This window comes from Gracilinanus agilis, chromosome 3, assembly GCF_016433145.1.
Source record: "Gracilinanus agilis isolate LMUSP501 chromosome 3, AgileGrace, whole genome shotgun sequence".
NCBI classification, from domain to species: domain Eukaryota; kingdom Metazoa; phylum Chordata; class Mammalia; order Didelphimorphia; family Didelphidae; genus Gracilinanus; species Gracilinanus agilis.
In genome coordinates, this window is record NC_058132.1 from 679613952 (window position 1) to 679625489 (window position 11538).

At 38.5% G+C, this 11538-nt stretch overlaps 1 protein-coding gene across 1 annotated transcript in view; it reads right to left on the minus strand.

The window, feature by feature from the left end:
- PEX5L (peroxisomal biogenesis factor 5 like) overlaps positions 1 to 11538 on the minus strand; it is a 200657-nt gene that overhangs the window by 69074 nt on the left and 120045 nt on the right. The window contains exon 4 of the mRNA XM_044669564.1: positions 8283 to 8333. Coding sequence (XP_044525499.1) covers positions 8283 to 8333 — 51 coding nt within the window. The remainder of the gene's footprint in view (positions 1 to 8282; positions 8334 to 11538) is intronic.

Here is an 11538-nt window from a genome sequence, read left to right on the forward strand (position 1 = left end):
TTTATCTATCTACCACCTTTCTTTTCTTCTTCCCTTATATTTTCTCCTTTCCCCTTCCTTCTCTTTCTTCCTTTTATCTACTTACTTCTATCTATATATCACCATTCTTTCTTTCCTTCTTCCTTTCCCTTTCCTTCCTTCCTTCTCTCTCTTTCATCTATCTGTCAAGCATGGATGTTTTTTCCCTTTTTTGTTTCTCTAGCATTCAGCACAGTGCCTGAACATGAAAGATTCTTATTTATTAACTGATGATTTATCTACCTGTTGTAATGGGGATAATTTGAGGCAAAGGTGTGTGGGATAAGGGAATTTGAAAGGAGATTGTCAGAGACTTGCTAAGTGGGTAATCTCGGTTACAGGTAGGCTGGGATTAAGGAGATTCAGGATATAATAGGGCTGAAGTCAGGAGTATAACACAGAAGGGAAACAGAGATATTCAGGGAGAGGAGAAATTAAACTAAACAAACAGCAGGCTTTACAGACTGGGACTTAGACTCAAACACAGGCTGAGGGAAATAGACTAGACTGAAATTAACAAACAGGGTTTAGTTAATTTCACAGGAAGGGACTTGTTCCTTGGAGGAAGTTACACCTTCCTCCAAGATGGATACCCGGCTTCCCTTCAAGCCCAGAGTATGTTCGTTCTTTCCCTCTTCTTCCCTCTCTTAATAACTAACTGACAAATTATACTAATAGGTCTGTTGAAACACAAAAGGGTTTATTATCTTTAAAGGTTGATGTGTCAGGAAAGTGGTTCAAAGGAAGCCCTAACAGTTGTCTCAGGAACCTCAGGTGGGGGAAGGGAGGCAGAGATGGAGTCTGAGTAAGGACCTGTCTTTAACTCAACTTACAAAATACTTTTGATAACTAAAGGGAATAAAAGATGACTGACTAGTTTCTTTATATCTAGTATTGTCAAATAACAACCCTTCACAGATTTTGAACTCCTCTCCAATTACTCTCCTTATTAACTCCACGGACATATAAGGTAAGGGAGGGAAGGTAGGAAATGATATTGGGAAGGAAGATATAAAGGGTTTATCCTAAATAATAATTTCTTAAGTAAATATATCAAAGCTAGGCTAAATTTCAATACTACAGCTAGGTAAGGAGGCAGCGCGGCTGATCAGACAACCTCCCTCCACGGGAGACCCTAATCAACTGACTTTTCCTCAAGATTCCAAACTCCTAACAGCTTTTGGAACTGAGCCAAAGCTTGAAAAAACTATATGACCCCCTCTCTCTATACTACACTATTTATCTGAAGAATAGCTCATGGCGCAATGGAAAGAGAGCTGAATTTAAAAGTCAGAAGACCTGGATTTAAATCCTAACTTTGCCATTCACTTCCAATATGGCTTTAGGCAAATCTCTGAACCCCTCTGATGCCTCATTTACCACAATTGTAAAACAGACAGGAGGTTAGCTTGGATACCCTCAAAGGTTCCTTCCTGCTCTAAGTCTAGGCTCCTATGATGTGCCAGGCAGGACCCCCTCCCAGATAACTGGTCCCTTTGAGGCAATGACTAGTCCTGATAGATATCAGTGGCTGTCCTGGAGCATTTTCAAGGGGCTGCCTTTGGCACGATAAAAGGCCATGCTGTGTGCCAACATTTCTGTACTAATGCACCTTTTCACCGGTGAAAGATGATCAGCCTTTCACCAGGAGCACGCCCAACAAGGCTCCATTACTGTATCTGGCTCTCAGGTCATCAATGTTTCAAGACCAGTCTGGATTATAGATTGCAGGAGGGAAAGGTCACTGTTTAGCAGAAAGAAGAGGTCTCCTAGTATCCTGGGGTTGCAATTTATGTTTTCCTTTTGACTTAAAACTGTAAATGTGACTAGAATCTTATTCTGGCTGCACAATTCTTATTTAAGAGGCATTCTCTATATTGCCTTGGGAAGCAGAAAGTCTCTAGGTGTACTTCTAGGGAATGTATTTGCTGATTTATCCCTCTCCCCATGGTTATTGTTTCCCCTCTCCCAAATATTTACCTTGTATTTATTTATTTAAAAAAAACCCATCTTCCTTCTTAGAACCAATATAGAATATTGGTTCCAAGGCAGAAGAGTGGTAAGGGTTAGGCAATGAGAATTAAGTGATTTGTACAGGGTCACACAGCCAAGAAGTGTCTGAGGCCAAATTTGAACCCAGGACCTTCTGGCTCTCAAACCACTGAGCAATCTGGCTGCCTCCCTACCTTGTATTTATAATGAACATAATGGATTTATCTACTTATTTATATGTGGTTTCTCTCCAAAAAAGGTAAATTTTTTTATGGTTGGGACTGCTTCACTTTTGACATTGTGTCTTCAGTATCTGGCATTTAATACAGATATGGCTTGATTGACTGATTGGTGTTGAAGAGTAGATCCTTTGTCAATTGTGATCTCCAGTGCTTGGCCAGGGAAAGAAAAAGCAAAACCAGTGCCTGTCCTCAAGGAAGTTATGGGTGAGTATATGAGTTGATTTCTTTTTTTTTATGCAATTGTCTGTTTATTACTTAGTGGTACCTTTTTTGGGGGGAGGCAAACTATAAATTATTTCTAAGTCTCATTTCCCATATACAACCTGTAGCCATTCTATAAGCTTAATGCAATTCTTCAATGGAGTCCAAACAGAAAGTACATCTTAAAAAATTAGAAACTAAATTCACACATTTTCTTTGGGACCAGAAACTGGTACACAGTACAAAATATACATTTATTGAACTTGTTGTAAACACATTTTGGATAACATAAATTGCAAATAGTGGGTGATCAATGTGGAGAATATTATACATTGTATGAGTTGATTTCTAAGCTTCAGTCCTATTATGGGGTTAGGTGATTCTGTGAAAGCAAGGTAGCTGGGTGTCTCAATGGATAGAATGTTGGACCTATAGGGGGCAGCTGGGTAGCTCAGTGGATTGAGAGCTAAGCCTAGAGATGGGAGGTCCTAGGTTCAAATCTGGCCTCAGACGCTTCCCGGCTGTGTGACCCTGGGCAAGTCACTTGACCTCCATTGCCTACCCTTACCACTCTTCTGTCTTGGAGCCAATACACAGTATTCACTCCAAGAGGGAAGGTAAGGGTTTTAAAAAAGAGTGCTGGACCAATAGTCAGGAAGCCTCATCTTCATGAGTGGCCTCAAACACTGACAAGCTGTGTGACCTTGGACAAGTCACTTAACCCTCTTTGCCTTAGTTTTCTCATTTGTAAAATGGTATAGCACTTCAGTATCTTTGCCAAGAAAACCTCAAATGGGGTCTTGTGAGTTGGAATGACTGAAAGATAAGCAGCATCTAGCTAACATTTTCCATTTTTTAAAAAAAGGAAGCACGGTTTAATAGCTAAAATATTAGACCTGGAATGAAGAAAACCTGGAATCAAATCTTGCCTCAGGTGCTTATAAGGTATATAACCCTAGGACAAGTCACTTCACTTCTTCTGTCAGCCTCAGTTTCCTCATCTGTAAAATGAGAAGGTTGGATCCAATGACCTCTAAAATCATTTCCAAGTCTGAAACTATGATCCTATGACTTCTCCTTTTGGTCAAAATACAGTAAAGAGTATTAAGTGTGTAGCTGAATACTGAATGCAAATACAGGCAATTTCAAGCCAGCCTCAGCACTTAAAGAAAAGCTTCTGAAACCTTTCAGCAACTCAGCAGTGTGAGTACAGAAATGCTGGTTCAGGAGTGAGAAGAAAATGTGAATTAGAACACATGGGGAAAAGAAACCTATTCTACTCTTAACTGATACACTCTTAAAAAAAAGCTTAATTATAGCAGAGGCAGAAAGTGTCTGTGAAAATGGAAACAGCCATAGAAGTAATGGGATGTTTGGGTTATTATTGCTTAGACTAGAAATTCCAATTTAGGCTGTGTCTTGACTTGCATACCTAGATGTGTTGCAGTGAAAATGACAACAATAACAACTGTTCTAATTGTAAGTTTTGGTCCAGACATCTGCTGCCCACATATTTACGTATATATAAACAGAATTTCATAGTTCAATAATTCTTTTCATAGGATATAGAACCGAAAAGGACCTTAGAGGTAATCTAGCCCTTCATTTTGCAGATGAAGGAATTGAAACTCAAAGAGGGGGCAGAGACTTGTCCAAGGTCACATAAGCAGGATGGAGCAGAGCAGGGATGGGAACCCAGTGACTTGCCCAAGGTCACATAGGCAGTATAGAGCAGAGCAGGGAGGTGAACCTAGTGACTAGTTTAAAGTCACACAGGCAGTATAGAACAGAGCAGGTATGGGCACCTAGGCCACTGAAGGTCAAATCCAGCATCTTAAAATCCTACTTTGTGTTTTAATGTGGAAAGTTAAAGTCAGCCTACTGACACTCCTTGTTAAAAGGCAAACAGAATTTTCTTGATTGGATTATGTTAATTGATTGTGAGGGTATTAAATTCTCCAAAGGAATAATGGCTGAATTTCCCTCCTTCCTCCTGAATGGGAACATATTGAATAATCAGCACTAGAAGGTTCTTTCAAATTCCAGGATTCTGTGGAGTTAAAGGAGGAGTTTGAAAGTGAGGAGCCAGCTATTTAAAGTACAGAGTTTAGGAATGAATTATGTGCTCCTTAGTTCTATTTTTAAAATTCAATTTTATCCCAAGGAGAAAAAATATCCTAGATTTATTTGTATCTTATTTCTAGAATAATGCCAACATTAATGAAATTACTGATCGCTTTCATTCCCTGAATCTATATAGAAGATTTTTACAAACTTTACGATGCTATATAAATGTCAACTATTATTATTTTCGTCATTATTATGGTCACTAATTGTATTACCTGGGTGTTGATTGACAGCAAATAGCTTGGATTCTGTGATTATTGGATAATAGAATTAGATCTAGAAGGTACCTTTGGGTCATTCTGTTCAGTTTCCTATAGTAATAGGTGAGGAAACTGAATCAGAAAAATTAAGGCACCTTCTGTGGTCCCATAGATGAGAAGTATCTGATGTGGAAATTGAATCCTTATTTTCTTGATTCCAAGACCAGCACTGTCACCACTATTCCATGCTGCCCTTAATCTTGTAGTTCTCAATTATTAACATGTTCTCTATTGTCCCTACACAGTACTCGTGTCCTGGGAACATCTGGATTTGCCTTATTTCTAGCTCTCCTTTGGGAGCACTCACTTCCCTTGCAAGCTAGATAGCTAGATAGCTAATGGAATGGAATTTTTAAAATACAAAATAGAGAAGATAGAAAGGATTCGTACCTACAGTCAAAAATAATGAAGAAAACTTTTTTTCCTTTGGTGAGTCATGCCATGATTTACAACTGTAAAGTATCTGTGGGAAAATATTGGTCTTAAGATACTCCCGGAGCAGTTGAGAATCATTGAAAATGCTGTACAATCTCCCAAATTAGATCTGTTTTGGTTTCACTTCCCTGTTTACCTTTGGGTCCAGCTCACTGTCCAAGAACAGTGACTATCCAAAGATGCAAGCACTGTTAGACTTATTTCACAATGGGCTGCCCATCCAGCTGGATATTATAATCTGAGCAACATGCTTTTACCATAACTTCCTGTGTAGCATAATAGGCCAATCTCTTTTGAGTAAATATGGATCATTATGAAGAAGCTAAAGAATTGAGGGGCTTGATAGAAGCAGTACATTGTCATCTGCAAAAAGGAACTTCTGGAGAACATTACCAGCTATAGAGAATCTCTCTTCAGGTTGAAGTTGGCAGAGGACATCCTCCCTGATACTGGGGAACACTATTGGGGAACGTGGTTCCAATTTTATGCCTTTCTAGATTTTAGTCAACTATTCTTTAATTCAGGATTATTGAACAAAATGACCTCTGTGGTGGCATCTATCCAGGGCTCTTGTTTGGTCTTATCACATTTGTGATAGAGACCTTGTTGAAGCAGATTTCAAGGCTAGATTTTATTTTATGAAGAAAAATGCCTTTGGAGAACATCAAACAATAACTATAACAGTCTCTTGTATTCTTGCCACCTTCTAGTCAATCATGTGACAGTCAAGACGTGTTCTGTTGTGGAAAATCTCAAAGCCAGTACAAAGAAAGAGACAGAAGATGGATGGAGTGTCATGTGCAAGGAATGGCAAGCAGGTGAGTATGGTTGTATCCAGGTATGTGAAGGACAGTGGAATGTAAGAAGACTGGAAAGGAAGGAAGAGTCCAGACTGTGAATTTTTAAATGCCAAAGAAAAAATAAGGAGCCACTGGGATTTATTGATTAAGGGGATGACATGTATAGGCCTGCCCTTTGGCAGCTGAGTTGGGAATGAATTGGTATAATACTATAATAATGGGAAACATTTACAGAGCATCAACTATGTGCCAGGCACTGTGCTAAATGATTTACAATTATTATCTCATTCAATTCTCATGATAGCCCTGGGAGGTAGGTGCTATATAGGATCATCCTCACTTTGCAAATGAGGGAACTGAGGCAACTATTGATTTGTCTGGAACTTAGGTCTTCCTGATGCCAGACCTGGGGTTCTATTCACTATGCCACCTATCTGCTACAAGGGAGAAGAATTAGGTACTCTAGGCAAGAGATGGTAATCATCTAAATTAGTATGGTAGTTGTATGAATGAAGAAAAGAGAATGTATGTGAGAGGTGTAATAGAGAAAGAAATGAGAAGATTTGGCAACTGCCTGGACATGTGGGGCGAACGAGAGAGAGAGAGAGAGAGAGAGAGAGAGAGAGAGAGAGAGAGAGAGAGAGATCAGGGGTGANAGAGAGAGAGAGAGAGAGAGAGAGAGAGAGAGAGAGAGAGAGAGAGAAGTCAGGGGTGACAGATTTTGAAATGACTGGAAGGATTGTGATTCTTTCAACAGTAATAAAGAAATTCAGAAGAGAAGAGAATAAGAGGGGGAGAGGGAATATAACAAAGTCTATTTTGGACTGGTTGAGTGTGAGGTGCTTATTGGACATCTGGTTGGAAATGTTCAATAGGCATTTGGTGATGTGACTTGATGCTAGAGCCACATAAATAGATCTGAGAATCGTTTGTCCAGAGATGATCACAGAATCCCTGAAAGCTCACCAGAGGAGAAAGTATAGAAAGGAAACAGAAGATGGACTCAGAGCTTTGGGGGATGCTACAGTTAGTAGGCATGACACAGATGAAGATCCAACAAAAGAGACTGAGAAAAGGGATTGGATGGAGGTGGATCCTTCGTATATCTTTTGGGGGGGGCCAAGTTTGATCATTTTCAACATTTATTTTTGATTGTTTTGTTGTTGTTGCTCTATTAACAACATTGTAGTCATTGAGCATACTGTTATCTCAGCTCTGCTTACTTTTACTATGCATCATTTCACATAGCTCTTCCCTTGCTTCTCTATTCTCCCTATTGTTTCTTATAGCACAGTAATATTCTGCAATTTGTTTAGCCATTTCCCAAGTGATGGGCATCCACTTTGTTTCTAGTTCTATATATGCTTGGAAGTGAATTTTCTGGGTCAAAAAAGGATATTGGACTTTTTTTAAACACCGTATTTGCACAAATCCAAACTGCTTTCAAAAATGGGCTTTACTAATTTACAGCTCCACTAACACTATGAATGGAAGCTTTTTTTTTCTGATGAGAATGCTAGTAACCATCATGATCCTCTAAACAAAGATGGTGGGGCCTGTGCTAGTAATTAGCAACAATAGTTTACCTAGTTTACCTATGGAGAAAGACTTTCTGCTACAAATTAGGAGACCATAAAGTTTCTAAAGTTAAAAAAGAAGGTGGTTAAAAAGAAAAACACATTCTCCTCTCTCTTTCCATGTCTGTCACTTCTTTAGGAAAAAAATGAAGACTGCATTTATTTCTTAATTGCTTAATTTGTTCTGAATCTTGATTGCTGCCAACCTGATAGAAATATGATTATGTTAAAAGATAGAATTACTGGAGAAAAGGTAGGGAAATCAGTAGCTGTGATCTCATTTGCAGAAAAGAAGAGGCCAAAGAGGTTTATTCCCATATGTTCAGGTGGCACTCAGACACCCATTGGGATAAGTCTGTCTGGTAACTGGTACTCCCAGCCCCCAATATGGAAACTGAAATAAATGAGCATGTATTTGTCTGCTCACGCAAAGGCTAATTTTCTATCTTTAATTTCTATGTCCTCTTTATCTCTATATAGAAATTCCACAAACTCAGTTTGCCTGATTTTTTTCACCATCTATCTTAGGGAGATGGCTGTTGAATAGCTGTTATAATATTCCATATCATTTTTAGGGTTCCTTAGTCTCAATAATCTTACCTCTAATTTCTACAGTGTTTTAAGACTTACAGATGAGGGGCAGTTAGATGGTTCAGTGGATAAAGAACCAGTCCTAGAGACAGATATCTTGGGTTCCAATCTGTCCTTAGACACTTCCTAGCTGTGGGACTCTGGGCAGATCACTTAATCCCCATTGCCTAGCTCTTACTCTTACCACTCTTCTACCTTGGAACCGGCACACAGTATTGATTCTAGGATGGAAGGTAGTTAAAAAAAAGACTTACAAAGTCCTTTTCTCACAATGATTCTTCAAATATTATACTTTCCAATTTAAAGTTAAATAAGCTGAGTCAAAGGCGTTAAGTGACTTGCCCAGGATCACATAACTGAATTCATGTCTTTGACTCAAAACATAGGACTTTTTTTCTAGGGGTGTGCTGGAGCCTGCTCAAACTGGATTAGGAGAGCTAATTATTAGATTTTCAATGTGAGTATTTATATCTTGGAAATAGGCAAGTGCTGTTACAAATCAGGACTTGGTTTACTGTTTTGCCAATTGTCTAGACTTAAGAAAGTGATGGTGAAAATATCATTAATATAGATTAAATATAAGCTATATCATGTCTTTTGGAATATCTGTTGTTAAACACTTCCTAGGACACACTTGTTCTTTCTAGAATAACTCATTGCCTCTGTAAATATGTTATGATTAAGTATAAGGATAAAGGCTGAAGTTATAATTTCACTGGAATGGAGTATTATCTAATGAGGAAACTCCCTCCATTGATGCAACTTATAGCCTTGGAGTGTTGACTGGAGCACTCGGCAGTTTAGTGACTTGTCCAGGATCACACAAACAATATATGTCAGAGGTAGGGCCAGAAAGCATTTCTGCCTGGCTCCAAGGCCATTTCTTTATTCACTACTCCTCTCATTATTATGTTTATTAGAATTAAATAACAACAATTCCTCACACTATTTCATTTGAACCTCATAACTAATCTGTGTGCATGGACTTATTAGTATTAATTTACCCATTTAATTGATGAGAAATTAAAGCTTAAAGAGGAAATGTTACTAGCCCAAGATCATAAAACTAGTAAGCATTTTAACAATAAAAATAATAATTATAAAACAACTGACATCTATATAGAACTTTAAGACTTCATATGGAGCATTGTTCTCTCTCCTAGATGTCACTTTTCAAGAAGAATATTGATAATCTGGAGAGTGTCCTGAGGAATTTAGTCAAGATGGTCAAGGGGTTTGAGTTCAGATTTTGTGATATTAGTTGGAGGAACTAGGCTCAGTCATCCTGGAGAAGACTCAAGAGACACATAAAATTAGTCTTCAAATATCTGGAAGAGCTATCCTGTGGAGAAGGAATTGATTTGTTCTGTTTGGTCCCAAAAATCAGAACCAAGAGTGATATAATTTTTATTTGACTCACTTTATAGATGAAGAAAAGAAGGTTCAGGGTTGGCAATGGGTGGAAGTTGCAGAGAGACAGATTTAGGTTAGATATAAGGAAAAACTTCCCAACAATTTGTGGTAGTTGAGTCATTTCATTCAGGTCCAACTCTTCATGATCCATTTGGGTTTTTTTGGCCAAGATAATAGAATGGCTTGCCATTTCCTCCTCCAGTTCATTTTATAGATGAGGAAACTGAGGTAAACAAGGTTGAATGACTTGCTCAGTGTCCCATAGCTAGTCAATGTCTGAGGTCAGATTTGAACTCAGAAAGACGTGTCTTACTGAATCCATCCTGGAACTCTATCTGCTGCACCACCTATCTGAAAAACAATTAGACTTGTTCAAAATGGAATGGGCTGCCTTGAGAGGTGGCAGCTTTCTCTTAGAGATATTTAAGCAGAGGTTGAATGACCACTTGTTGGATAGGTTTTAGTGGGGATTCTTTTCATCAATGGTTTGGAGCAGGTGATTACTGAGATCCTTTCAAACTCTTAAATTATATGATTCTCTGAAGTAAAATCTTCTATCTGCTATTTGCTATATCCATAACCATGGGCAAGTCACTCATCTCTTTGATCACCATTTACCCAACTGCAAAATATGGTGATTGGGCTAAATGATCCCTAAAGCCTTTCCTACTCTAAATCTATGATTCTACAACTTGTGAGATGGGCTCTGCTATCCTTTCAACATAGAAAATGAAGAAACTAGACTCTGTATATGTTTTTAATCCAAAAATTTTATAAATAATCCAAATCATATTGGTAGTAGGATTACCTCTTGAGAGAGCCTTGAGGCTTTTCTTTGGAACTGGTACCTGAACCCTGGGACTGGGGGAAACTTGCCATCCTATGCTATTTTGTGTATATGAACACCTAGTATAGTGATTGTTAGTCTCCTATGAGACCAATGAGTGAGATATGGGACAGAGATTGTAAACACAATGGACAGAGAGAAGATCAGAGAGTCCAGGACAGGAGTGGTGACCCCTACAGAAAGAAGGGGAGTGGTGACCAGCCCCAAGAGAGACAAAGAGTTATGCATTGAGCTGAGTCCTACTGAAATCCTTCTCAAGTAGGATGGAGATGGGACTCTGAGTTAGGAGCAATAATTTTGAAAACTCGGGGTGAGAAAAAATCCTGAAGTAGACAATGCTTACATTCCCCCCCTTTTTTATTCCTGTCTTAAATAAGCCGGTTATTTCTTAAATATTTGTGAGCCACATTGAAGGAAGCTGCATAGGAACAGGATCCCTAGCAAGACAAAGAGTAGAAATTCTAGCTATTTCTAAGGGCTGGTGCCCAGAGAGGGGATTGGATATTTACTGCGTTATTACTATATTCTATATCAGCTTAGAGTTGAGATCTTGAACCAGGGGTTACATGATAATTATAAATTCCCTTGCCTTAAGCAAATTTGATAAGTAAGTATAAAACCCCCAAAACAAAGAGAGAAATTGGAAAATGAATATTCACTTTAAAAAAAAAAGACTCCTAATGCTACAAAAGTATGTTGCTAGGGCCTCTATACTATTTCCCATTATGTCTTCTATTTCCTTAGCAGTTGCCTTGATTCTTTCCACCCCATATAAGTACTATTCCCTTTCCCTTTCAGTTCACCTTTATATGTTGTCTTCCTCCTATTAGAATGTCTTGATTTTTTTGTATTTGTATCCCCACAGCTTAACATAGCACTTTATAAATGCTAAATTTATAGTTTCCTTCCTTTCTAACTTCCTTCCTTCCACTTATCATTTCCTCCTTTTTTCCTTCCTTCCTTCCTTCCTTCCTTCCTTCCTTCCTTCCTTCCTTCCTTCCTTCCTTCCTTCCTTCCTTCCTTCCTTCCTTCCTT